General features: G+C 53.3%; 1 protein-coding gene across 4 annotated transcripts in view; it reads left to right on the plus strand.

Moving 5' to 3' along the window:
• Positions 1 to 27,140, plus strand: part of LOC148150047 (microtubule-actin cross-linking factor 1, isoforms 6/7-like) — a 332,243-nt gene that overhangs the window by 137,007 nt on the left and 168,096 nt on the right. For all 4 annotated transcript variants that reach the window (XM_087987754.1, XM_087987755.1, XM_087987756.1 and 1 more), the window contains exon 18: positions 4,888 to 5,007. In XM_087987754.1, the coding sequence (XP_087843880.1) occupies positions 4,888 to 5,007 (120 nt within the window). The remainder of the gene's footprint in view (positions 1 to 4,887; positions 5,008 to 27,140) is intronic.

Here is a 27,140-nt window from a genome sequence, read left to right on the forward strand (position 1 = left end):
CCAGGGTTGGGGAATCGAGGACTAGAGGGCATCAGTTTAAGGTGAGAGGGGAAAGAATAAAAGGCAACCCAAGGGACAACTGTTTTTACACAGAGGGTGCCAGAGGAAGTGGTTGAGGCGGGTACATTAATAACATTTAAAAGGCATTTGGACATAGACATGGATAGGAAAGGTTTACAAGGATATGGAGAAAGTGAGGACTGTAGATGCTGGAGTCAGAGTCGAAGTGTGTGGTGCTGGAAAAGCACAGCCGGTCAGGCAGCATCCAAGGAGCAGGAGAATCAGGCAGAAGCCCTTCATCAGGGCCAAGTGCAGGGAAATGGGGCTAGCGTGGATGGATGTTTTGGTCGGCATGGATCCATTTGGACCAAAAGGCCTGTCTCCATGCTGTAGGATTCTGACTGTATGATCCCTCTGAGTTTCCTAGTGTCCTGCCATTCACTGAGTACTCCCTTCGCTTGTTCCTTCTTCCAAGTGCATCACTTCACTTTTATAGTCATAGTGATGTACAGCACGGAAACAGACCCTTCGGTCCAACCTGTCCATGCCGACCAGACATCCCAACCCAATCTAGTTCCCACCTGCCAGCACTCGGCCCATATCCCTCCAAACCCTTCCTATTCATATACCCATCCAAATGCCTCTTAAATGTTGCAATTGTACCAGCCTCCACCACTTCCTCTGGCAGCTCATTCCATACACATACCACCCTCTGCGTGAAAACGTTGCCCCTTAGGTCTCTTTTATATCTTTCCCTTCTCACCCTAAACCTATGCCCTCTAGTTCTGGACTCCCCGACCCCAGGGAAAATACTTTGTCTATTTATCCTATCCATGCCCCTCACGATTTTATAAACCTCTATAAAGTCACCCCTCAGCCTCTGACGCTCCAGGGAAAACAGCCCCAGCCTGTTCAGCCTCTCCCTGTAGCTCAGATCCTCCAACCCTGGCAACATCCTTGTAAATCTTTTCTGAACCCTTTCAAGTTTCACAACATCTTTCCGATAGGAAGGAGACCAGAATTACACGCAATATTCCAACAGTGGCCTAACCAATGTCCTGTACAGCTGCAACATGACCTCCCAACTCCTGTACTCAATACTCTGACCAATAAAGGAAAGCATACCAAACGCCTTCTTCACTATCCTATCTACCTGCGACTTCACTTTCAAGGAGCTATGAACCTGCACTCCAAGGTCTCTTTGTTGAGCAACACTCCCTAGGACCTTACCATTAAGTGTATAAATCCTGCTAAGATTTGCTTTCCCAAAATGCAGCACCTCACATTTATCTGAATTAAACTCCATCTGCCACTTCTCAGCCCATTGGCCCATCTGGTCCAGATCCTGTTGTAATCTGAGGTAACCCTCTTCGCTGTCCACTACACCTCCAATTTTGGTGTCATCTGCAAACTTACTAACTGTACCTCTTATGCTCGCATCCAAATCATTTATGTAAATGACAAAAAGTAGAGGGCCCAGCACCGATCCTTGTAGCACTCCACTGGTCACAGGCCACCAGTCTGAAAAACAACTCTCCACCACCACCCTCTGTCTTCTACCTTTGAGCCAGTTCTGTATCCAAATGGCTAGTTCTCCTTGTATTCTATGAGATCGAACCTTGCTAACCAGTGTCCCATGGGGAACCTTGTCGAATGCCTTACTGAGGTCCATATAGATCACATCTACTGCTCTGCCCTCATCAATCTTCTTTGTTAGTTCTTCAAAAAACTCAATCAAGTTTGTGAGACATGATTTTCCACAGACAAAGCCATGTTGACTATCCCTAATTAGTTGCTGGAAAAGCGCAGCAGGTCAGGCAGCATCAAAGGAGAAGGAGAATCGACGTTTCAGGCATAAGCCCTTCTTCAGGCTTATGCCGAAACGTCGATTCTCCTTCTCCTTGGATGCTGCCTGACCTGCTGCGCTTTTCCAGCAACACATTTTTAAGCTCTGATCCCTAGCATCTGCGTCCTCACTTTCTCCTATCCCTAATCAATCCTTGCCTTTCCAAATACATGTACATCCTGTCTCTCAGGATTCCCTCCAACAACTTGCCCACCACCAACATCAGGCTCACCGGTCTATAGTTCCCTGGATTGTCCTTACCACCCTTCTTAAACAGTGGCACCACGTTAGCCAACCTCCAGTCTTCCGGCACCTCACCTGTGACTATCGATGATACAAATATCTCAGCAAAAGGCCCAGCAATCACTTCTCTGGCTTCCCACACAGTTCTCGGGTGCACCTGATCAGGTCCTGGGATTTATCCACCTTTAACCGTTTCAAGACATCCAGCACTTCCTCCTCTGTATATCTGGACATTTTGCAAGATGTCACCATCTATTTCCCTACAGTCTATATCTTCCATATCCTTTTCCACAGTAAATACTGATGCAAAATATTCATTTAGTATCTCCCCCATTTTCTGTGGCTCCACACAAAGGCTGCCTTGCTGATCTTTGAGGGGCCCTATTCTCTTCCTAGTTACCCTTTTGTCCTTAATGTATTTGTAAAAACCCTTTGGATTCTCCTTAATTCTATTTGTCAAAGCTATCTCATGTCCCCTTTTTGCCCTCCTGATTTCCCTCATAAGTATACTCCTACTGCCTTTATACTCTTCTAAGGATTCACTCGATCTATCCTGTTTATACCTGACATATGCTTCCTTCTTTTTCTTAACCAAACCCTCAATTTCTTTAGTCATCCAGCATTCCCTATAGTTACCAGCTTTCCCTTTCACCCTGACAGGAATATACTTTCTCTGGATTCTTGTTATCTCATTTCTGAAGGCTTCCCATTTTCCAGCCTCCAATCAGCTTTCGAAAGTTCTTGCCTAATACCCTCAAAATTGGCCTTCAACAGAATAAATTCCATCTGTCACTGATCTGTCCACCTGACCAATCTGTTTATCAATTTAAAAGTCACAGCAACTGCTGCAGGAAAAGTAACCAGTTAATTTGACTGGAGTTTTTTTCTACTGCAGAGAAGAGGCAGCTTCTGCTGGGGAGAACAGCATACCCTCCTGTTTGTGTGTGTATGTCTCTCTCTCTCTCTCTCTCTCTGTGTCAGTGAGCCTGTAACTTGTTTCTAGGGCCAACCCGCTCCGTTAGCTGGGATCCATAGGTCTCACTTGTGAACAACTCTCTAGCTCCTGATTGGCTGTACACTGCAGGATCCCATCACCTCAAAACACACAGTTGACAAGATGAGGAAGCAAATTCCTCACTGTGAAATGATGCAGCAGCTCTGGGTAAATTTCTGTGACTAACAACAGATTTTTTTGATCCTTGTGGCTCTGTTTTTAAAGGCAGGGAAAAAAAAACCAGACACAGAGCTTACAGTGCACTTCATAAATATCATCATATTCCCTTTAACATCAGGCTGGAGAATGCTCTCATCCTCTGTGAAACTCAGATCATTTCTCACAAACCCCAGACTGAGTGGGAATGGAAGCTGCACTAAGTACTATGGCAGTGATAACATGATAGAACATAGAACATAGAAGAATACAGCGCAGTACAGGCCCTTTGGCCCTCGATGTTGCGCCGATCCAAGCCCACCTAACCTATACTAACCCACTATCCTCCATATACCTATCCAATGCCCGCTTAAATGCCCATAAAGAGGGAGAGTCCACCACTGCTACTGGCAGGGCATTCCATGAACTTACGACTCGCTGAGTGAAGAACCTACCCCTAACTTCAGTCCTATATCTACCCCCCCTTAATTTAAAGCTATGCCCCCTTGTAATACCCGACTCCATACGCGGGAAAAGGTTCACACTGTCAACCCTATCTAACCCCCTAATCATCTTGTACACCTCAATCAAGTCACCCCTAAACCTTCTTTTCTCCAATGAAAACAACCCCAAGTGTCTCAGTCTTTCCTCATACGATCTTCCTTCCATACCAGGCAACATCCTGGTAAACCTCCTCTGCACCCGTTCCAGTGCCTCCACATCCTTCCTATAGTATGGCGACCAAAACTGCACTCAATATTCCAGATGCGGCCGCACCAGAGTCTTATACAACTGCATCATGACCTCAGGACTCCGGAACTCAATTCCTCTACCAATAAAAGCCAGTACGCCATATGCCTTCCTCACTGCACTATTTACCTGGGTGGCAACTTTCAGAGATCTGTGTACATGGACACCAAGATCCCTCTGCTCATCCACACTACCAAGTATCCGACCATTAGCCCAGTACCCCATCTTTTTGTTATTCTTCCCAAAGTGAATCACCTCGCACTTAGCTACATTGAATTCCATCTGCCACCTTTCTGCCCAGCTCTGCAGCTTCTCTATATCCTGCTGTAACCTGCCACATCCTTCCTCACTGTCAACAACTCCTCCGACTTTCGTATCATCCGCAAACTTGCTCACCCAACCTTCTAACCCCTCTTCCAGGTCATTTATAAAAATGACAAACAGCAATGGTCCCAAAACAGATCCTTGCGGAACACCGCTAGTGACGGCACTCCATGAAGAAACTTTGCCATCAACTACTACCCTCTGTCTTCTTCCATCCAGCCAATTCCTAATCCAAACCTCCAACTCACCCTCAATGCCATATCTCCGTATTTTCTGCAGTAGCCTACCATGGGGAACCTTATCAAACGCCTTACTAAAATCCATATATACCACATCTACCGCTTTCCCCTCATCAACCTCCTTCGTCACCTTTTCAAAGAATTCAATAAGGTTTGTGAGGCACGACCTGCCTCACAATGATGAGATTGTAACTGGCTAATGCGGTTTGCAGTGCAGATTGGATGGACCAAATGGCCCCCTCCTGCATCATATCAATTCTATGATTCTGTGTTAACCCTGCCCCCATTCTTGTTGAGAATTGGACTGTTTGACCCTGTGATGCTTGTCTTTGCAGTTCAGTGAGTCAAGGAAGATGCTACAAAGTTGGATGGATGAAGTGGATCAGCATCTAGAGGCTCAGAAGGACATTGCTGTCGACAACAATGACATTAAACAGCAGCTCACCCAGCAACAGGTCAGCATCACAGAAAGTTGCCATAATCACATCGGGCTGTCGCTCACTACGGACGGAGATGACAGGTGATGGTTTAATCTGAGGGTCACCACACCTCACACAAAGGCAGAGGTTCAAGGAGAGTCTTTCATGGAAATGAATCCTTTATGGCTGGCACGGTGGCTCAGTGGTTAGCACTGCTGCCTCAGAGCGCCAGGGACTCAGGTTCAATTCCAGCCTTGAGTAACTGTCTGTGTGGAGTGTGCACATTCTCCCTGTGTCTGCGTGGGTTTCCCCTGGATTCTTCGGTTTCCTCCCACAGTCACAAAGATGTGCAGGTGAGGTGAATTGGCCATGCTAAATTGCCCATAGTGTGAGGTGCAGGAGTCAGGGGTAAATTTGGATAAGGGATGGGTCTGGGTGGGTTACTCTTCAGAGGGTCAGTGTGGACTTGTTGGGCCAAATGGCCTGTTTCCATAGTGTAGAGAATCTAATCTAATCTCAGTTGGTGGAAGAACAAAGAAAGTTTACAGCCCAAGAACAGGCCCTTCAGCCCTCCAAGCCTGAGCCGATCCAAATCCACTGACTAAACCTGTTGCCCAATTCCTAAGCATTTGTATCCCTCTGCTCCCCACCTACTCATGCATCTGACCAGACACATCTTAAATGAATCTAACGTGTCTGCCTCTACCACCTCTGCTGGCAACGCGTTCCAGACACCCACCACCCTCTGTGTGAGGTACTTGCTGCGTGCATCCCCCTTAAACTTTCCACCTCTCACCTTGAAAGCATGACCCCTCGTTATTGAATCCTTTACCCTGGGCAAAAGCTTGTCTCTATCCACCCTGTCTATACCCTTCGTGATTTTGTAAACCTCAGTCAGGTCTCCCCTCAATCTCCTTTTTTCTAGTGAAAATAAACCTAACCTACTCAGCCTCTCTTCATAGCTAGCACCTTCCATACCAGGCAACATCTTCGTAAACCTTCTCTGCACCCTCTCCAAAGCATCCACATCCTATTGGTAATGTGGCGACCAGAACTGTACACAGTATTCAAAATGCGGCCAAACCAATGTCTTGTACAATTTTAACATGACTTGCTAGCTCTTATACTCAATACCCCGTCCAATTAAAGCAAGCATACCATATGCCTTCTTGACCACTCTTTCCACCTGTGCAGCAACCTTCAGGAAAAATGGACCTGATTAAATTGATTGGAATATGGGCAATAACACTGAACAACTTGCAATGATAGAGCAATTGATTTTTTTTCTGGTGAAACTATCACTCACCAACTGACAAGAAATCATAGAATCAAATAATGATCCAGCCAAGGGGAAGGACAATCAGATCATCAACCCTGTGTTTATGTAAGAGATGGCCAATTGGCTCCCCAAAGCCTATCTATCAACCAAAAGGTATCACGTTCACTCCCCTTCTGAACTTTTCACTCCCCAAGCACCCCGTTCACTTTCCGTGTGCCCCGTTCACTTTCCGTGTGCCCCATTCACTCCATGTGCCCCGTTCACTTTCCGTGTGTCCTGTTCACTTTCCGTGTGTCCTGTTCACTTTCCGTGTGCCCCGTTCACTTTCCATGTGCCCCGTTCACTTTCCGTGTGTCCCGTTCACTTTCCGTGTGCCCAGTTCACTTTCCACGTGTCCCGTTCACTTTCCATGTGTCCCGTTCACTTTGCGTGTGCCCAGTTCACTTTCCACGTGTCCCGTTCACTTTCCATGTGTCCCGTTCACTTTGCGTGTGCCCAGTTCACTTTCCACGTGTCCCGTTCACTTTCCATGTGTCCCGTTCACTTTGCGTGTGCCCAGTTCACTTTCCACGTGTCCCGTTCACTTTCCATGTGCCCGTTCACTTTCCGTGTGCCCACTTTCCGTGTGCCCAGTTCACTTTCCATGTGTCCCGTTCACTTTCCGTGTGCCCCGTTCACTTTGTGTGTGCGCTGTTCACTTTCCGTGTGCCCCATTCACTTGGCATGTGCCCAATTCACTCCGTGTGCCCCATTCACTTTCCGTGTGCCCCGTTCACTCCATGTGCCATGTTCACTTTCCATGTGCCCCATTCACACCATGTGCCCCGTTCACTTTCCGTGTGCCCCGTTCACTTAGCGTGTGCACCGTTCACTTTCCATGTACCCAGTACACTTTGCGTGTGCCCTGTTCACTCCGTGTGCCCCGTTCACTCCGTGTGCCCCATTCACTTTGCGTGTGCCCCGTTCTCTTTCCATGTGCCACGTTCACTCTGTGTGCGCGGTTCACTTTGCATGTGCCCCGTTCACTTTGCGTGTGACCCGTTCACTCCGTGTGTCCTATTCACTTTGCGTGTGTCTCATTCACTTTGCGTGTGCCCCATTCACTTTGCGTGTACCCTGTTCGTTTTGGGTGTACCCTGTTCACTCCATGTGCCCCGTTCACTCCGTGTGCCCCGTTCACTCTGTGTGCCCCATTCACTTTCAGTGTGCCCCATTCACTTTCCATGTGCCCCATTCACTTTGCGTGTGCCCTGTTCACTTTCCGTGTGCCCCATTCACTTTGCGTGTGCCCCATTCACTTTCCGTGTGCCCCATTCACTTTGCGTGTGCCCCGTTCACTTTCCATGTGCCCTGTTCACTCCATGTGTCCCTTTCACGTTCCATGTGCTCTGTTCACTCCCTGTGCCCCGTTCACTCCGTGTGCCCCGTTCACTTTCCGTGTGCCCCATTCACTTTCCGTGTGCCCCATTCACTTTCCGTGTGCCCCATTCACTCTGTGTGCCTGGTTCACTTTGCGTGTGCCCCGTTTACTTTCCGTGTGCCCCGTTCGCTTTGTGTGTGCCCCGTTCACTTTCTGTGTGTCCCGTTCACTCCGTGTGCCCCGTTCACTTTCCGTGTGCCCTGTTCACTCCATGTGCCCTGTTCATTTTCCGTGTGCCCCATTCACTTTGCGTGTGCCCCGTTCACTCCGTGTGCCCTGTTCACTCCATGTACCCCGTTTACTTTGCGTCTGCCCCGTTCACTTTGCGTGTGCCCTGTTCACTCCGTGTGCCCCATTCACTTTCCGTGTTTCCTGTTCACTTTCCGTGTGCCCCATTCACTTTCCGTGTGCCCTGTTTACTTTCGGTGTGCCCCGTTAACTTTGCGTGTTCCCCGTTCACTTTCCGTGTTTCCTGTTCACTTTGCGTGTGCCCTATTCACTTTCCGTGTGCCCATGTTCACTCCATGTGCCCTGTTTACACCGTCTGCCCTGTTTACTTTCCGTGTGCCCCATTCACTTTCCGTGTGCCCCATTCACTTTCTGTGTTTCCTGTTCACTTTCCGTGTGCCCCATTCACTTTCCGTGTGCCCCGTTCACTTTGTGTGTGCCCCGTTCACTTTCTGTGTGTCCTGTTCACTCCGTGTGCCCTGTTCATTTTCCGTGTGCCCCGTTCACTTTCTGTGTGTCCCGTTCACTCCGTGTGCCCCATTCACTTTACGTGTGCCCCGTTCACTCCGTGTGCCCTGTTCACTCCATGTGCCCTGTTTACTTCCCGTGTGCCCCGTTCACTTTGCGTGTGCCCCGTTCACTTTGCGTGTGCCCCGTTCATTCCGTGTGCCCCATTCACTTTCCGTGTTTCCTGTTCACTTTCCGTGTGCCCCATTCACTTTCCGTGTGCCCCGTTTACTTTCCGTGTGCCCCGTTCACTTTGCGTGTGCCCCGTTCACATTCCGTGTGCCCATGTTCACTCTGTGTGGCCTGTTCACACCGTGTGCCCTGTTTACTTTCCGTGTGCCCCATTCACTTTCCGTGTGCCCCATTCACTTTCCGTGTGCCCCATTCACTTTCCGTGTGCCCCATTTACTTTCCGTGTGCCATGTTCATTTTCCGTGTGCCCCATTCACTTTACGTGTGCCCCGTTCACTCCGTGTGCCCCGTTCACTTTCCGTGTGCCCCATTTACTCTCCGTGTGCCCCGTTCACTTTGCGTGTGCCCCGTTCACTTTGCGTGTGCCCCGTTCACTCCGTGTGCCCCGTTCACTTTCCATGTTTCCTGTTCACTTTCCGTGTGCCCCATTCACTTTCCGTGTGCCCCGTTTACTTTCCGAGTGCCCCGTTTGCTTTCCATGTGCCCCGTTCACTTTGCTTGTGCCCCGTTCACTTTCCGTGTTTCCTGTTCACTTTCCGTGTGCCCCGTTCACTTTCCGTGTTTCCTGTTCACTTTCTATGTGCCCCATTCACTTTCCGTGTGCCCATGTTCAATTCGTGTGCCCCATTCACTCCGTGTGCCCCATTCACTTTCCGTGTGCCCCATTCACTTTGCATGTACCCGTTCACTTTGCGTGTGCCCCGTTCAGTCCGTGTATCCTATTCACTTTCTGTGTGGCCCATTCACTTTCCATGTGCCCCATTCACTTTCCGTGTGCCCCATTCACTTTGCATGTACCCGTTCACTTTGCGTGTGCCCCGTTCAGTCTGTGTGTCCTATTCACTTTCCGTGTCCCCTGTTCACTCTCCGTGTGCCCCGTTCACTTTCCGTGTTTCCTGTTCACATTCCGTGTGCTCTGTTCACTCCGTGTGCCCCGTTCACTCTGTGTACCCCGTTTAATTTCCATGTGCCCCATTCACTTTCCGTGTGCCCCATTCACTTTGCGTGTGCTCTGTTCACTCCGTGTGCCCCGTTCACTCCGTGTGCCCCATTCACTTTCCGTGTGCCCCATTCACTTTGCGTGTGCCCCCCTTACTTTCCGTGTGCCCTGTTCACTCCATGTGCCCCGTTCACTCCGTGTGCCCCGTTCACTCTGTGTGCCTGGTTCACTTTGCGTGTGCCCCGTTTACTTTCTGTGTGTCCCGTTCACTCCGTGTGCCCCGTTCACTTTCTGTGTGTCCCGTTCACTCCGTGTGCCCCGTTCACTTTGCGTGTGCCCTGTTCATTTTCCGTGTGCCCCATTCACTTTGCGTGTGCCCCGTTCACTCCGTGTGCCCTGTTCACTTTCCGTGTGCCCCATTCACTTTCCGTGTGCCCCGTTCACTTTGCGTGTGCCCCGTTCACTCCGTGTGCCCCGTTCACTTTGCGTGTGCCCTGTTCACTCCGTGTGCCCTGTTCATTTTCCGTGTGCCCCATTCACTTTGCGTGTGCCCCGTTCACTCCGTGTGCCCTGTTCACTCCATGTGCCCTGTTTACTTCCCGTGTGCCCCGTTCACTTTGCGTGTGCCCCGTTCACTTTGCGTGTGCCCCGTTCATTCCGTGTGCCCCATTCACTTTCCGTGTTTCCTGTTCACTTTCCGTGTGCCCCATTCACTTTCCGTGTGCCCCGTTTACTTTCCGTGTGCCCCGTTCACTTTGCGTGTGCCCCGTTCACTTTGCGTGTGCCCCGTTCACATTCCGTGTGCCCATGTTCACTCTGTGTGGCCTGTTCACACCGTGTGCCCTGTTTACTTTCCGTGTGCCCCATTCACTTTCCGTGTGCCCCATTCACTTTCCGTGTGCCCCATTCACTTTCCGTGTGCCCCATTTACTTTCCGTGTGCCATGTTCATTTTCCGTGTGCCCCATTCACTTTACGTGTGCCCCGTTCACTCCGTGTGCCCCGTTCACTTTCCGTGTGCCCCATTTACTCTCCGTGTGCCCCGTTCACTTTGCGTGTGCCCCGTTCACTTTGCGTGTGCCCCGTTCACTCCGTGTGCCCCGTTCACTTTCCATGTTTCCTGTTCACTTTCCGTGTGCCCCATTCACTTTGCATGTACCCGTTCACTTTGCGTGTGCCCCGTTCAGTCCGTGTATCCTATTCACTTTCTGTGTGGCCCATTCACTTTCCATGTGCCCCATTCACTTTCCGTGTGCCCCATTCACTTTGCATGTACCCGTTCACTTTGCGTGTGCCCCGTTCAGTCTGTGTGTCCTATTCACTTTCCGTGTCCCCTGTTCACTCTCCGTGTGCCCCGTTCACTTTCCGTGTTTCCTGTTCACATTCCGTGTGCTCTGTTCACTCCGTGTGCCCCGTTCACTCTGTGTACCCCGTTTAATTTCCATGTGCCCCATTCACTTTCCGTGTGCCCCATTCACTTTGCGTGTGCTCTGTTCACTCCGTGTGCCCCGTTCACTCCGTGTGCCCCATTCACTTTCCGTGTGCCCCATTCACTTTGCGTGTGCCCCCCTTACTTTCCGTGTGCCCTGTTCACTCCATGTGCCCCGTTCACTCCGTGTGCCCCGTTCACTCTGTGTGCCTGGTTCACTTTGCGTGTGCCCCGTTTACTTTCTGTGTGTCCCGTTCACTCCGTGTGCCCCGTTCACTTTCTGTGTGTCCCGTTCACTCCGTGTGCCCCGTTCACTTTGCGTGTGCCCTGTTCATTTTCCGTGTGCCCCATTCACTTTGCGTGTGCCCCGTTCACTCCGTGTGCCCTGTTCACTTTCCGTGTGCCCCATTCACTTTCCGTGTGCCCCGTTCACTTTGCGTGTGCCCCGTTCACTCCGTGTGCCCCGTTCACTTTGCGTGTGCCCTGTTCACTCCGTGTGCCCTGTTCATTTTCCGTGTGCCCCATTCACTTTGCGTGTGCCCCGTTCACTCCGTGTGCCCTGTTCACTCCATGTGCCCTGTTTACTTCCCGTGTGCCCCGTTCACTTTGCGTGTGCCCCGTTCACTTTGCGTGTGCCCCGTTCATTCCGTGTGCCCCATTCACTTTCCGTGTTTCCTGTTCACTTTCCGTGTGCCCCATTCACTTTCCGTGTGCCCCGTTTACTTTCCGTGTGCCCCGTTCACTTTGCGTGTGCCCCGTTCACTTTGCGTGTGCCCCGTTCACATTCCGTGTGCCCATGTTCACTCTGTGTGGCCTGTTCACACCGTGTGCCCTGTTTACTTTCCGTGTGCCCCATTCACTTTCCGTGTGCCCCATTCACTTTCCGTGTGCCCCATTCACTTTCCGTGTGCCCCATTTACTTTCCGTGTGCCATGTTCATTTTCCGTGTGCCCCATTCACTTTACGTGTGCCCCGTTCACTCCGTGTGCCCCGTTCACTTTCCGTGTGCCCCATTTACTCTCCGTGTGCCCCGTTCACTTTGCGTGTGCCCCGTTCACTTTGCGTGTGCCCCGTTCACTCCGTGTGCCCCGTTCACTTTCCATGTTTCCTGTTCACTTTCCGTGTGCCCCATTCACTTTCCGTGTGCCCCGTTTACTTTCCGAGTGCCCCGTTTGCTTTCCATGTGCCCCGTTCACTTTGCTTGTGCCCCGTTCACTTTCCGTGTTTCCTGTTCACTTTCCGTGTGCCCCGTTCACTTTCCGTGTTTCCTGTTCACTTTCTATGTGCCCCATTCACTTTCCGTGTGCCCATGTTCAATTCGTGTGCCCCATTCACTCCGTGTGCCCCATTCACTTTCCGTGTGCCCCATTCACTTTGCATGTACCCGTTCACTTTGCGTGTGCCCCGTTCAGTCCGTGTATCCTATTCACTTTCTGTGTGGCCCATTCACTTTCCATGTGCCCCATTCACTTTCCGTGTGCCCCATTCACTTTGCATGTACCCGTTCACTTTGCGTGTGCCCCGTTCAGTCTGTGTGTCCTATTCACTTTCCGTGTCCCCTGTTCACTCTCCGTGTGCCCCGTTCACTTTCCGTGTTTCCTGTTCACATTCCGTGTGCTCTGTTCACTCCGTGTGCCCCGTTCACTCTGTGTACCCCGTTTAATTTCCATGTGCCCCATTCACTTTCCGTGTGCCCCATTCACTTTGCGTGTGCTCTGTTCACTCCGTGTGCCCCGTTCACTCCGTGTGCCCCATTCACTTTCCGTGTGCCCCATTCACTTTGCGTGTGCCCCCCTTACTTTCCGTGTGCCCTGTTCACTCCATGTGCCCCGTTCACTCCGTGTGCCCCGTTCACTCTGTGTGCCTGGTTCACTTTGCGTGTGCCCCGTTTACTTTCTGTGTGTCCCGTTCACTCCGTGTGCCCCGTTCACTTTCTGTGTGTCCCGTTCACTCCGTGTGCCCCGTTCACTTTGCGTGTGCCCTGTTCATTTTCCGTGTGCCCCATTCACTTTGCGTGTGCCCCGTTCACTCCGTGTGCCCTGTTCACTTTCCGTGTGCCCCATTCACTTTCCGTGTGCCCCGTTCACTTTGCGTGTGCCCCGTTCACTCCGTGTGCCCCATTCACTTTCCGTGTTTCCTGTTCACTTTGCGTGTGCCCCATTCACTTTCCGTGTGCCCTGTTTCCTTTCGGTGTGCCCCGTTTACTTTCCATGTGCCCCGTTCACTTTGCGTGTGCCCCGTTCACTTTCCGTGTTTCCTGTTCACTTTGCGTGTGCCCCATTCATATTCCGTGTGCCCATGTTCACTCCGTGTGCCCTGTTTACACCGTCTGCCCTGTTTACTTTCCGTGTGCCCCATTCACTTTCCGTGTGCCCCATTCACTTTCCGTGTGCCCCATTCACTTTCTGTGTTTCCTGTTCACTTTCCGTGTGCCCCATTCACTTTCCGTGTGCCCCGTTCACTTTCCGTGTGCCCAGTTCACTTTCCACGTGTCCCGTTCACTTTCCATGTGTCCCGTTCACTTTGCGTGTGCCCAGTTCACTTTCCACATGTCCCGTTCACTTTCCGTGTGCCCGTTCACTTTCCGTGTGCCCACTTTCCGTGTGACCAGTTCACTTTCCATGTGTCCCGTTCACTTTCCGTGTGCCCCGTTCACTTTGTGTGTGCCCAATTCACTCCGTGTGCCCCATTCACTTTCCGTGTGCCCCGTTCACTCCATGTGCCCTGTTCACATTCCATGTGCCCCATTCACACCATGTGCCCCGTTCACTTTCCGTGTGCACCGTTCACTTTCCATGTACCCAGTTCACTTTGCGTGTGCCCTGTTAACTCCGTGTGCCCCGTTCACTCCGTGTGCTCCATTCACTTTCCGTGTGCCCTGTTTACTTTCGGTGTGCCCCGTTTACTTTCCATGTGCCCCGTTAACTTTGCGTGTTCCCCGTTCACTTTCCATGTTTCCTGTTCACTTTGCGTGTGCCCTATTCACTTTCCGTGTGCCCATGTTCACTCCATGTGCCCTGTTTACACCGTCTGCCCTGTTTACTTTCCGTGTGCCCCATTCACTTTCCATGTGCCCCATTCACTTTCCGTGTGCCCCATTCACTTTCTGTGTTTCCTGTTCACTTTCCGTGTGCCCCATTCACTTTCCGTGTGCCCCGTTCACTTTGTGTGTGCCCCGTTCACTTTCTGTGTGTCCCGTTCACTCTGTGTGCCCTGTTCACTTTCCGTGTGCCCCATTCGCTTTGTGTGTGCCCCGTTCACTTTCCGTATGCCCCGTTCACTCTGTGTGCCCCGTTCACTTTGCGTGTGCCCTGTTCACTCCGTGTGCCCTGTTCATTTTCCGTGTGCCCCATTCACTTTGCGTGTGCCCCGTTCACTCCGTGTGCCCTGTTCACTCCATGTGCCCTGTTTACTTCCCGTGTGCCCCGTTCACTTTGCGTGTGCCCCGTTCACTTTGCGTGTGCCCCGTTCATTCCGTGTGCCCCATTCACTTTCCGTGTTTCCTGTTCACTTTCCGTGTGCCCCATTCACTTTCCGTGTGCCCCGTTTACTTTCCGTGTGCCCCGTTCACTTTGCGTGTGCCCCGTTCACTTTGCGTGTGCCCCGTTCACATTCCGTGTGCCCATGTTCACTCTGTGTGGCCTGTTCACACCGTGTGCCCTGTTTACTTTCCGTGTGCCCCATTCACTTTCCGTGTGCCCCATTCACTTTCCATGTGCCCCATTCACTTTCCGTGTGCCCCGTTCACTTTCCGTGTGCCCCGTTTACTTTCTGTGTGCCCTGTTCATTTTCCGTGTGCCCCATTCACTTCACGTGTGCCCCGTTCACTCCGTGTGCCCCGTTCGCTTTCCGTCTGCCCCATTTACTCTCCGTGTGCCCCGTTCACTTTGCGTGTGCCCCGTTCACTTTGCGTGTGCCCCGTTCACTCCGTGTGCCCCGTTCACTTTCCATGTTTCCTGTTCACTTTCTGTGTGCCCCATTCACTTTCCGTGTGCCCCGTTTACTTTCCGAGTGCCCCGTTTGCTTTCCATGTGCCCCGTTCACTTTGCATGTGCCCCGTTCACTTTGCGTGTGACCCGTTCACTCCGTGTGTCCTATTCACTTTGCGTGTGCCCCATTCACTTTGCGTGTGCCCTGTTCGTTTTGCGTGTACCCTGTTCACTCCATGTGCCCCGTTCACTCCGTATGCCCTGTTCACTTTCCATGTGCCCCGTTCACTTTCCATGTGCCCTGTTCATTCCGTGTGCCCCGTTCACTCCGTATGCCCCATTCACTTTGCGTGTGCCCCGTTCTCTTTCCATGTGCCACGTTCACTCTGTGTGCGCGGTTCACTTTGCATGTGCCCCGTTCACTTTGCGTGTGACCCGTTCACTCCGTGTGTCCTATTCACTTTGCGTGTGCCCCATTCACTTTGCGTGTGCCCTGTTCGTTTTGCGTGTACCCTGTTCACTCCATGTGCCCCGTTCACTCCGTATGCCCTGTTCACTTTCCATGTGCCCCGTTCACTCCGTGTGCCCCGTTCACTCCGTGTGGCCCGTTCACTCTGTGTGCCTGGTTCACTTTGCGTGTGCCCCGTTCGCTTTGTGTGTGCCCCGTTCACTTTCTGTGTGTCCCGTTCACTCCGTGTGCCCCGTTCACTTTGCGTGTGCCCCGTTCACTCCGTGTGCCCTGTTCACTCCATGTGCCCCGTTTACTTCCCGTGTGCCCCGTTCACTTTGCGTGTGCCCCGTTCACTTTCCGTGTTTCCTGTTCACTTTGCGTGTGCCCCGTTCACTTTCCGTGTGCCCTGTTTACTTTCTGTGTGCCCCGTTTACTTTCCATGTGCCCCGTTCACTTTGCGTGTGCCCCGTTCACTTTCCGTGTTTCCTGTTCACTTTGCGTGTGCCCCGTTCACTTTCCGTGTGCCCATGTTCACTCCGTGTGCCCTGTTTACACCGTCTGCCCTGTTTACTTTCCGTGTGCCCCATTCACTTTCCGTGTGCCCCATTCACTTTCTGTGTTTCCTGTTCACTTTCCGTGTGCCCCATTCACTTTCCATGTGCCCCGTTCACTTTGTGTGTGCCCTGTTCACTTTCTGTGTGTCCCGTTCACTCCGTGAGCCCCGTTCACTTTGCGTGTGCCCTGTTCACTCCGTGTGCCCTGTTCATTTTCAGTGTGCCCCGTTCACTCTGTGTGCCCCGTTCACTTTGTGTGTGCCCCGTTCACTTTCCGTATGCCCCGTTCACTCTGTGTGCCCTGTTCACTTTGCGTGCTCCCTGTTCACTCCGTGTGCCCTGTTCATTTTCCGTGTGCCCCATTCACTTTACGTGTGCCCCGTTCACTCCGTGTGCCCCATTCACTTTACGTGTGCCCCGTTCACTCCGTGTGCCCCGTTCACTTTACGTATGCCCTGTTCATTCCGTGTGCCCTGTTCATTTTCCGTGTGCCCCATTCACTTTGCGTGTGCCCCGTTCACTCCGTGTGCCCTGTTCACTCCATGTGCCCTGTTTACTTCCCGTGTGCCCCGTTCACTTTGCGTGTGCCCCGTTCACTCCGTGTGCCCCATTCACTTTCCGTGTTTCCTGTTTACTTTCCGTGTGCCCCATTCACTTTCCGTGTGCCCCGTTTACTTTCCGTGTGCCCCGTTCACTTTGCGTGTGCCCCGTTCACTTTGCGTGTGCCCTGTTCACATTCCATGTGCCCATGTTCACTCCCTGTGCCCTGTTCACACCGTGTGCCCTGTTTACTTTCTGTGTGCCCCATTCACTTTCCGTGTGCCCCATTCACTTTCCATGTGCCCCATTCACTTTCCGTGTGCCCCATTCACTTTCCGTGTGCCCCGTTTACTTTCCGTGTGCCCTGTTCATTTTCCGTGTGCCCCATTCACTTTACGTGTGCCCTGTTCACTCCGTGTGCCCCGTTCACTCCATGTGCCCCGTTTACTTCCCATGTTCCCCGTTCACTTTGCGTGTGCTCCGTTCACTTTGCGTGTGCCCCGTTCACTCCGTGTGCCCCGTTCACTCCGTGTGCCCCGTTCACTTTCCATGTTTCCTGTTCACTTTCCATGTGCCCCATTCACTTTCCGTGTGCCCCGTTTACTTTCCGAGTGCCCCGTTTGCTTTCCATGTGCCCCGTTCACTTTGCTTGTGCCCCGTTCACTTTCCGTGTTTCCTGTTCACTTTCCGTGTGCCCCGTTCACTTTCCGTGTTTCCTGTTCACTTTCCGTGTGCCCCATTCACTTTCCGTGTGCCCCATTCACTTTCCGTGTGCCCATGTTCACTCCGTGTGCCCCATTCACTTCCCGTGTGCCCCATTCACTTTGCATGTACCCGTTCACTTTGCGTGTGCCCCGTTCAGTCCGTGTGTCCTATTCACTTTCTGTGTGGCCCATTCACTTTCCATGTGCCCCATTCACTTTCCGTGTGCCCCATTCACTTTGCATGTACCCGTTCACTTTGCGTGTGCCCCGTTCAGTCTGTGTGTCCTATTCACTTTCCGTGTCCCCTGTTCACTCTCCGTGTGCCCCGTTCACTCTGTGTGCCCCGTTCACTTTCCGTGTTCCCCGTTCACTTTCCGTGTTCCCCGTTCACTTTCCGTGTTCCCTGTTCACTTTCCGTGTGCCCTGTTCACTCCGTGTGCCCCGTTCACTCCGTGTGCCCCGTTCACTCTGTGTGCCTGGTTCACTTTGCGTCTGCCCCGTTCAGTCCGTGTGTCCTATTCACTTTGCGTGCGCCCCATTCACTTTGCGTGTGCCTGGTTCACTTTCCGTGTGCCCTGTTCACTCCGTGTTCCTCATTCACTTTCCGTGTGCCCCGTTCACTTTCCGTGTTCCCCGTTCACTTTCCGTGTGCCCTGTTCACTCCGTGTTCCTCATTCACTTTCCGTGTGCCCCGTTCACTTTCCGTGTTCCCCGTTCACTTTCCGTGTGCCCCGTTCACTCTGTGTGCCTGGTTCACTTTGCGTGTGCCCCGTTCAGTCCGTGTGCCCCGTTCACTCTGTGTGCCCCGTTCACTCTGTGTGCCCCGTTCACTTTCCGTGTGCCCCGTTTACTTTCCGTGTGCCCTGTTTACTTTCCGTGTGCCCCATTCACTTTATGTGTGCCCCGTTCACTTTCCGTGTGCCCTGTTCACTCTGTGTGCCCTGTTCATTTTCCGTGTGCCCCATTCACTTTGCGTGTGCCCCGTTCACTCCGTGTGCCCTGTTCACTTTGCGTGTGCCCTGTTCACTTTGCGTGTGCCCCGTTCACTTTGCGTGTGCCCTGTTCACTCCGTGTGCCCCGTTCACGTTCCGTGTGCCCCGTTCACTTTCCGTGTGCCCCGTTCACTCTCTGTGCCTTGTTCACTTTCCATGTGCCCCATTCACTTTGCGTGTGCCCCGTTCACTCCGTGTGCCCCGTTCACTCTGTGTGCCCTGTTCACTTTCCGTGTGCCTCGTTCACTTTCCGTGTGCCCCGTTCACTCTGTGTGCCCTGTTCACTTTCCGTGTGCCCCGTTCACTTTCCGTGTGCCCCGTTCACTCTGTGTGCCCTGTTCACTTTCCGTGTGCCTCGTTCACTTTCCGTGTGCCCCGTTCACTCTGTGTGCCCTGTTCACGTTCCGTGTGCCCCGTTTAATTTCCGTGTGCCCCGTTCACTTTCTGTGTGTCCCGTTCACTCCGTGTGCCCCGTTCACTTTGCGTGTGCCCTGTTCACTCCGTGTGACCTGTTCACTTTCCGTGTGCCCCGTTCACTTTGTGTGTGCCCCGTTCACTTTCCGTATGCCCCGTTCACTCTGTGTGCCCCATTCACTCCGTGTGCCCCGTTCACTTTGCGTGTGCCCTGTTCACTCCGTGTGCCCTGTTCATTTTCCGTGTGCCCCATTCACTTTACGTGTGCCCCGTTCACTCAGTGTGCCCGTTCACTTTGCGTGTGCCCTGTTCACTCCGTGTGCGCTGTTCATTTTCCGTGTGCCCCATTCACTTTACGTGTGCCCTGTTCACTTTGCGTGTGCCCCGTTTTCTTTCTGTGTGCGCCGTTCGCTTTGTGTGTGCCCTGTTCACTTTCTGTGTGTCCCGTTCACTCCGTGTGCCCCGTTCACTTTGCGTGTGCCCTGTTCACTCCGTGTGCCCTGTTCACTTTGCGTGTGCCCCATTCACTTTGCGTGTGCCCCGTTCACTCCGTGTGCCCTGTTCACTCCGTGTGCCCTGTTCACTCCATGTGCCCTGTTCACTTCCCGTGTGCCCCGTTCACTTTGCGTGTGCCCCGTTCACTTTGCGTGTGCCCCGTTCACTTTGCGTGTACCCCGTTCACCCCTTGTGCCCCATTCACTTTCCGTGTTTCCTGTTCACTTTCCGTGTGTCCCATTCACTTTCCGTGTGCCCCATTCACTTTGCATGTGCCCTGTTCACTTTCCATGTGCTCTGTTCACTCCGTGTGCCCCGTTCACTCCGTGTGCCCCGTTCACTTTCCGTGTGCCCCGTTCACTCCGTGTGCCCGGTTCACTCCGTGTGCCCCGTTCACTCTGTGTGCCTGGTTCACCTTGCGTGTGCCCCATTCACTTTCCGTGTGCCCCGTTCGCTTTGTGTGTGCCCCGTTCACTTTCTGTGTGTCCCGTTCACTCCGTGTGCCCCATTCACTTTCTGTGTGTCCCGTTCACTCCGTGTGCCCCGTTCACTTTGCATGTGCCCTGTTCACTCCGTGTGCCCTGTTCATTTTCCATGTGCCCCATTCACTTTGCGTGTGCCCCGTTCACTCTGTGTGCCCCGTTTACTTCCCGTGTGCCCCGTTCACTTTGCGTGTGCCCCGTTCACTTTGCGTGTGCCCCGTTCACTCCGTGTGCCCCATTCACTTTCCGTGTTTCCTGTTCACTTTCCGTGTGCCCCATTCACTTTCCGTGTGCCCTGTTTACTTTCGGTGTGCCCCGTTTACTTTCCATGTGCCCCGTTCACTTTGCGTGTGCCCCGTTCACTTTCCGTGTTTCCTGTTCACTTTGCGTGTGCCCCGTTCACATTCCGTATGCCCATGTTCACTCCGTGTGCCCTGTTTACACCGTCTGCCCTGTTTACTTTCCATGTGCCCCATTCACTTTCCATGTGCCCCATTCACTTTCCGTGTGCCCCATTCACTTTCCATGTGCCCCATTCACTTTCCGTGTGCCCCATTCACTTTCTGTGTTTCCTGTTCACTTCCCATGTGCCCCATTCACTTTCCGTGTGCCCCGCTCACTTTGTGTGTGCCCCGTTCACTTTCCGTGTGTCCCGTTCACTCCGTGTGCCCCGTTCACTTTGCGTGCTCCCTGTTCACTCCGTGTGCCCTGTTCATTTTCCGTGAGCCCCATTCACTTTACGTGTGCCCCGTTCACTCTGTGTGCCCTGTTCACTTTCCATGTGCCCTGTTCACTTTGCGTGTGCCCCGTTCACTTTCCGTATGCCCCGTTCACTCTGTGTGCCCTGTTCACTTTGCGTGTGCCCTGTTTTCTTTCCGTGTGCCCCGTTCGCTTTGTGTGTGCCCTGTTCACTTTCTGTGTGTCCCGTTCACTCAGTGTGCCCCGTTCACTTTGCGTGTGCCCTATTCACTCCGTGTGCCCTGTTCATTTTCCGTGTGCCCTGTTCACTTTCTGTGTGTCCCGTTCACTCCGTGTGCCCCGTTCACTTTGCCTGCTCCCTGTTCACTCCGTGTGCCCTGTTCATTTTCCGTGTGCCCCATTCACTTTCCGTGTGCCCCGTTCACTCCGTGTGCCCTGTTCACTCCATGTGCCCTGTTTACGTCCCGTGTGCCCTGTTCACTTTGCGTGTGCCCCTTTCACTTTGCGTGTGCCCCGTTCACTCCGTGTGCCCCATTCACTTTCCGTGTTTCCTGTTCACTTTCCGTGTGCCCCATTCACTTTCCGTGTGCCCCATTTACTTTCCGTGTGCCCCGTTTACTTTCCATGTGCCCCGTTCACTTTGCGTGTGCCCCGTTCACTTTGCGTGTGCCCCGTTCACTTTCCGTGTTTCCTGTTCACTTTGCGTGTGCCCCGTTCACATTCCGTGTGCCCATGTTCACTCCGTGTACCCCGTTCACTCCGTGTGCCCCATTCACTTTCCGTGTTTCCTGTTCATTTTCCGTGTGTCCCATTCACTTTCCATGTGCCCCATTCACCTTCCGTGTGCCCCATTCACTTTCCGTGTGCCCCATTCACTTTGCGTGTGCCCTGTTCACTTTCCATGTGCCCTGTTCACTCCATGTGTCCCTTTCACGTTCCATGTGCTCTGTTCACTCCGTGTGCCCCGTTCACTTTCCGTGTACCCCGTTCACTTTCCGTGTGCCCCGTTCACTCCGTGTGCCCCGTTCACTCCGTGTACCCCGTTCACTCCGTGTGCCCCGTTCACTTTGCGTGTGCCCTGTTCACTCCGTGTGCCCTGTTCATTTTCCATGTGCCCCATTCACTTTCCGTGTGCCCGGTTCACTCTGTGTGCCCTGTTCACTTTCTGTGTGTCCTGTTCACTCCGTGTGCCCCGTTCACTTTGCGTGCTCCCTGTTCACTCCGTGTGCCCTGTTCATTTTCCGTGTGCCCCATTCACTTTACGTGTGCCCCATTCACTCTGTGTGCCCTGTTCACTTTCCGTGTGCCCTGTTCACTTTGCGTGTGCCCCGTTCACTTTCCGTATGCCCCGTTCACTCTGTGTGCCCTGTTCACTTTCCGTGTGCCCTGTTCACTTTGCGTGTGCCCCGTTCACTTTCCGTATGCCCCGTTCACTCTGTGTGCCCTGTTCACTTTGCGTGTGCCCTGTTTTCTTTCCGTGTGCCCCGTTCGCTTTGTGTGTGCCCTGTTCACTTTCTGTGTGTCCCGTTCACTCCGTGTGCCCCGTTCACTTTGCGTGCTCCCTGTTCACTCCGTGTGCCCTGTTCATTTTCCGTGTGCCCCATTCACTTTCCGTGTGCCCCGTTCACTCCGTGTGCCCTGTTCACTCCATGTGCCCTGTTTACGTCCCGTGTGCCCCGTTCACTTTGCGTGTGCCCCTTTCACTTTGCGTGTGCCCCGTTCACTCCGTGTGCCCCATTCACTTTCCATGTTTCCTGTTCACTTTCCGTGTGCCCCATTCACTTTCCGTGTGCCCCATTCACTTTCCATGTTTCCTGTTCACCTTCCGTGTGCCGCGTTCACTTTCCATGTGCCCTGTTCACTCCATGTGTCCCGTTCACGTTCCATGTGCCCTGTCCACTCCGTGTGCCCCGTTCACACCGTGTGCCCCGTTCACTTTCCGTGTGCCCGTTTCACTCTGTGTGCCCTGTTCACTTTCCATGTGCCCTGTTCACTTTCCGTGTGCCCCGTTCACTTTGAGTGTGCCCCGTTCACTTTCCGTGTGCCCCGTTCACTCTGTGTGCCCTGTTCACTTTCCGTGTGCCCCGTTTACTTTCCGTGTGCCCTGTTTACTTTCCATGTGCCCCATTCACTTTGCTTGTGCCCCGTTCACTTTCCGTGTTTCCTGTTCACTTTGTGTGTGCCCCGTTCACATTCCGTGTGCCCATGTTCACTCCGTGTGTCCTGTTCACACCGTGTGCCCCGTTTACTTTCCGTGTGCCGCGTTCACTTTCCGTGTGCCCCATTCTCTTTCCATGTGCCCCATTCACTTTCCATGTGCCCTGTTCACTCCATGTGTCCCGTTCATTTTCATTGTGCCCTGTTCACTCCGTGTGCCCCGTTCACTCCATGTGCCCCGTTCACTCTATGTGCCTGGTTCACTTTGCGTGTGCCCCGTTTACTTTCCGTGTGCCATGTTCACTTTCCATGTGCCCGGTTCGTTTTCATTGTGCCCTGTTCACTTTCCGTGTGCCTCGTTCACTTCCCGTGTGCCCCATTCACTCCATGTGCCCCGTTCACTTCCCGTATGCCCCGTTCACTTTGAGTGTGCCTCGTTCACTTCCCGTGTGCCCCGTTCACTCTGTGTGCCCTGTTCACTTTGCGTGTGCCCTGTTCACTTTGAGTGTGCCCCGTTCACTTACCGTGTGCCCCGTTCACTCTGTGTGCCCTGTTCACTTTGCGTGTGCCCCGTTCACTTTGAGTGTGCCCCGTTCACTTTCCGTGTGCCCCGTTCACTCCGTGTGCCCTGTTCATTTTCCGTGTGCCCCATTCACTTTGCGTGTGCCCCGTTCACTCTGTGTGCCCTGTTCACTTTGCGTGTGCCCCGTTCACTTTGAGTGTGCCCCATTCACTTTGCGTGTGCCCCGTTCACTCCGTGTGCCCCATTCACTTTGCGTGTTTCCTGTTCACTTTCCGTGTGCCCCATTCACTTTCCGTGTGCCCTGTTTACTTTCAGTGTGCCCCGTTTACTTTCCATGTGCCCCGTTCACTTTCCGTGTTTCCTGTTCACTTTCCGTGTGCCCCGTTCACTTTCCGTGTTTCCTGTTCACTTTCCGTGTGCCCCATTCACTTTCCGTGTGCCCCATTCACTTCCCGTGTGCCCCATTCACTTTGCATGTACCCGTTCACTTTGCGTGTGCCCCATTCAGTCCGTGTGTCCTACTCACTTTCTGTGTGGCCCATTCACTTTCCATGTGCCCCATTCACTTTGCGTGTGCCCCGTTCAGTCTGTGTGACCTATTCACATTCCGTGTGCCCCGTTCACTTTGCACCTGCCCCGTTCACTTTCCGTGTTCCCCGTTCACTTTCCGTGTTCCCCGTTCACTTTCCGTGTGCCCTGTTCACTTTCCGTGTTCCCCGTTCACTTTCCGTGTTCCCCGTTCACTTTCCGTGTGCCCTGTTCACTCCATGTGCCCATGTTCACTCCGTGTGCCCTATTCACTCTGTGTGCCCCGGTCACTCCGTGTGCCCCATTCACTCTGTGTGCCTGGTTCACTTTGCGTGTGCCCCGTTCAGTCCGTGTGTCCTATTCACTTTGCGTGCGCCCCATTCACTTTGCGTGTGCCTGGTTCACTTTCCGTGTGCCCTGTTCACTCCGTGTTCCTCATTCACTTTCCGTGTGCCCCGTTCACTTTCCGTGTTCCCCGTTCACTTTCCGTGTGCCCTGTTCACTCCGTGTGCCCCGTTCACTCCGTGTGCACCGTTAACTCCGTGTTCCCCGTTCACTTTCCATGTGCCCTGTTCACTCTGTGTGCCCCGTTCACTCTGTGTGCCCCGTTCACTTTCCGTGTGCCCCATTCACTCCGTGTGCCCCGTTCACTCTGTGTGCCCCGTTCACTTTCCGTGTGCCCCGTTTACTTTCCGTGTGCCCCATTCACTTTATGTGTGCCCCGTTTACTTTCCGTGTGCCCCATTCACTTTATGTGTGCCCCGTTCACTCTGTGTGCCCTGTTCATTTTCTGTGTGCCCCATTCACTTTGCGTGTGCCCCGTTCACTCCGTGTGCCCTGTTCACTTTGCGTGTGCCCTGTTCACTTTGCGTGTGCACCGTTCACTTTGCGTGTGCCCTGTTCATTTTCCGTGTGCCCCATTCACTTTACGTGTGCCCCGTTCATTCCTGAAGAAGGGCTTATGCCCGAAACGTCGATTCTCCTGTTCCCTGGATGCTGCCTGACCTGCTGCGCTTTTCGAGCAACACATTTCCAGCTCTAATCCCCAACATCTGCAGACCTCACTTTCTCCTCCATTCACTCCGTGTGCCCCGTTCACTTTCCGTGTGCCCTGTTCACTTTCCGTGTGCCCCGTTCACTCTGTGTGCCTTGTTCACTTTCCGTGTGCCCCATTCACTTTGTGTGTGCCCCATTCACTCCGTGTGCCCCGTTCACTCTGTGTGCCTGGTTCACTTTGCGTGTGCCCCGTTTACTTTCCGTGTGCCATGTTCACTTTCCATGTGCCCCGTTCATTTTCATTGTGCCCTGTTCACTTTCCGTGTGCCTCGTTCACTTTCCGTGTGCCCCATTCACTCCATGTGCCCCGTTCACTTTCCGTGTGCCCCGTTCACTCTGTGTGCCCTGTTCACTTTCCGTGTGCCCTGTTCACGTTCCGTGTGCCCCGTTTAATTTCCGTGTGCCCCGTTCACTTTCTGTGTGTCCCGTTCACTCCGTGTGCCCCGTTCACTTTGCGTGTGCCCTGTTCACTCCGTGTGACCTGTTCACTTTCCGTGTGCCCCGTTCACTTTGTGTGTGCCCCGTTCACTTTCCGTATGCCCCATTCACTCCGTGTGCCCCGTTCACTTTGCGTGTGCCCTGTTCACTCCGTGTGCCCTGTTCATTTTCCGTGTGCCCCATTCACTTTACGTGTGCCCCGTTCACTCAGTGTGCCCCGTTCACTTTGCGTGTGCCCTGTTCACTCCGTGTGCCCTGTTCATTTTCCGTGTGCCCCATTCACTTTACGTGTGCCCCGTTCACTTTGCGTGTGCCCCGTTTTCTTTCCGTGTGCGCCGTTCGCTTTGTGTGTGCCCTGTTCACTTTCTGTGTGTCCCGTTCACTCCGTGTGCCCCGTTCACTTTGCGTGTGCCCTGTTCACTCCGTGTGCCCTGTTCATTTTCCGTGTGCCCCATTCACTTTGCGTGTGCCCCGTTCACTCCGTGTGCCCTGTTCACTCCATGTGCCCTGTTTACTTCCCGTGTGCCCCGTTCACTTTGCGTGTGCCCCGTTCACTTTGCGTGTGCCCCGTTCACTTTGCGTGTACCCCGTTCACTCCGTGTGCCCCATTCACTTTCCGTGTTTCCTGTTCACTTTCCTTGTGTCCCATTCACTTTCCGTGTGCCCTGTTCACTTTCCTTGTGTCCCATTCACTTTCCGTGTGCCCCATTCACTTTCCATGTGCCCCATTCACTTTCCGTGTGCCCCATTCACTTTGCGTGTGCCCTGTTCACTTTCCATGTGCCCTGTTCACTCCATGTATCCCTTTCACGTTCCATGTGCTCTGTTCACTCCGTGTGCCCCGTTCACTCCGTGTGCCCCGTTCACTTTCCGTGTGCCCCGTTCACTCCGTGTGCCCCGATCACTCCGTGTGCCTGGTTCACTTTGCGTGTGCCCCATTCACTTTCCGTGTGCCCCGTTCGCTTTGTGTGTGCCCCGTTCACTTTCTGTGTGTCCCGTTCACTTTGCGTGTGCCCCGTTCACTCCGTGTGCCCTGTTCACTTTGCGTGTGCCCTGATCACTTTCTGTGTGTCCCGTTCACTCCGTGTGCCCCGTTCACTTTGCGTGTGCCCTGTTCACTCCGTGTGCCCTGTTCATTTTCCATGTGCCCCATTCACTTTGCGTGTGCCCCGTTCACTCCGTGTGCCCTGTTCACTCCATGTGCCCCGTTCACTTCCTGTGTGCCCCGTTCACTTTGCGTGTGCCCCGTTCACTTTCTGTGTGCCCCGTTCACTCCGTGTGCCCCGTTCACTTTGCGTGCTCCCTGTTCACTCCGTGTGCCCTGTTCATTTTCCGTGTGCCCCATTCACTTTACGTGTGCCCCGTTCACTCTGTGTGTCCTGTTCACTTTCCGTGTGCCCTGTTCACTTTGCGTGTGCCCCGTTCACTTTGCGTATGCCCCGTTCACTCTGTGTGCCCTGTTCACTTTGCGTGTGCCCTGTTTTCTTTCCGTGTGCCCCGTTCGCTTTGTGTGTGCCCTGTTCACTTTGCGTGTGCCCTATTCACTCCGTGTGCCCTGTTCATTTTCCGTGTGCCCTGTTCACTTTCTGTGTGTCCCGTTCACTCCGTGTGCCCCGTTCACTTTGCATGCTCCCTGTTCACTCCGTGTGCCCTGTACATTTTCCGTGTGCCCCATTCACTTTCCGTGTGCCCCGTTCACTCCGTGTGCCCTGTTCACTCCATGTGCCCTGTTTACGTCCCGTGTGCCCCGTTCACTTTGCGTGTGCCCCTTTCACTTTGCGTGTGCCCCGTTCACTCCGTGTGCCCCATTCACTTTCCGTGTTTCCTGTTCACTTTCCGTGTGCCCCATTCACTTTTCGTGTGCCCCGTTTACTTTCCGTGTGCCCCGTTTACTTTCCATGTGCCCCGTTCACTTTGCGTGTGCCCCGTTCACTTTCCGTGTTTCCTGTTCACTTTGCGTGTGCCCCATTCACATTCCGTGTGCCCATGTTCACTCCGTGTGCCCTGTTCACACCGTGTGCCCCATTTACTTTCCGTGTGCCCCGTTCACTTTCTGTGTGCCCCATTCACTTTCCATGTGCCCCATTCACTTTCCGTGTGCCCCATTCACTTTGCGTGTGCCCCGTTCACTTTCCATGTGCCCTGTTCACTCCGTGTGCCCCGTTCACTCCGTGTACCCCGTTCACTTTCCGTGTGCCCCATTCACTTTCCGT

The sequence above is a fragment of the Chiloscyllium plagiosum genome, unplaced genomic scaffold (genome assembly GCF_037043375.1).
Source record: "Chiloscyllium plagiosum isolate Xiang-an unplaced genomic scaffold, Cpla_swu_hap1 HiC_scaffold_5, whole genome shotgun sequence".
In the NCBI taxonomy this organism is placed as follows: Eukaryota; Metazoa; Chordata; class Chondrichthyes; order Orectolobiformes; family Hemiscylliidae; genus Chiloscyllium; species Chiloscyllium plagiosum.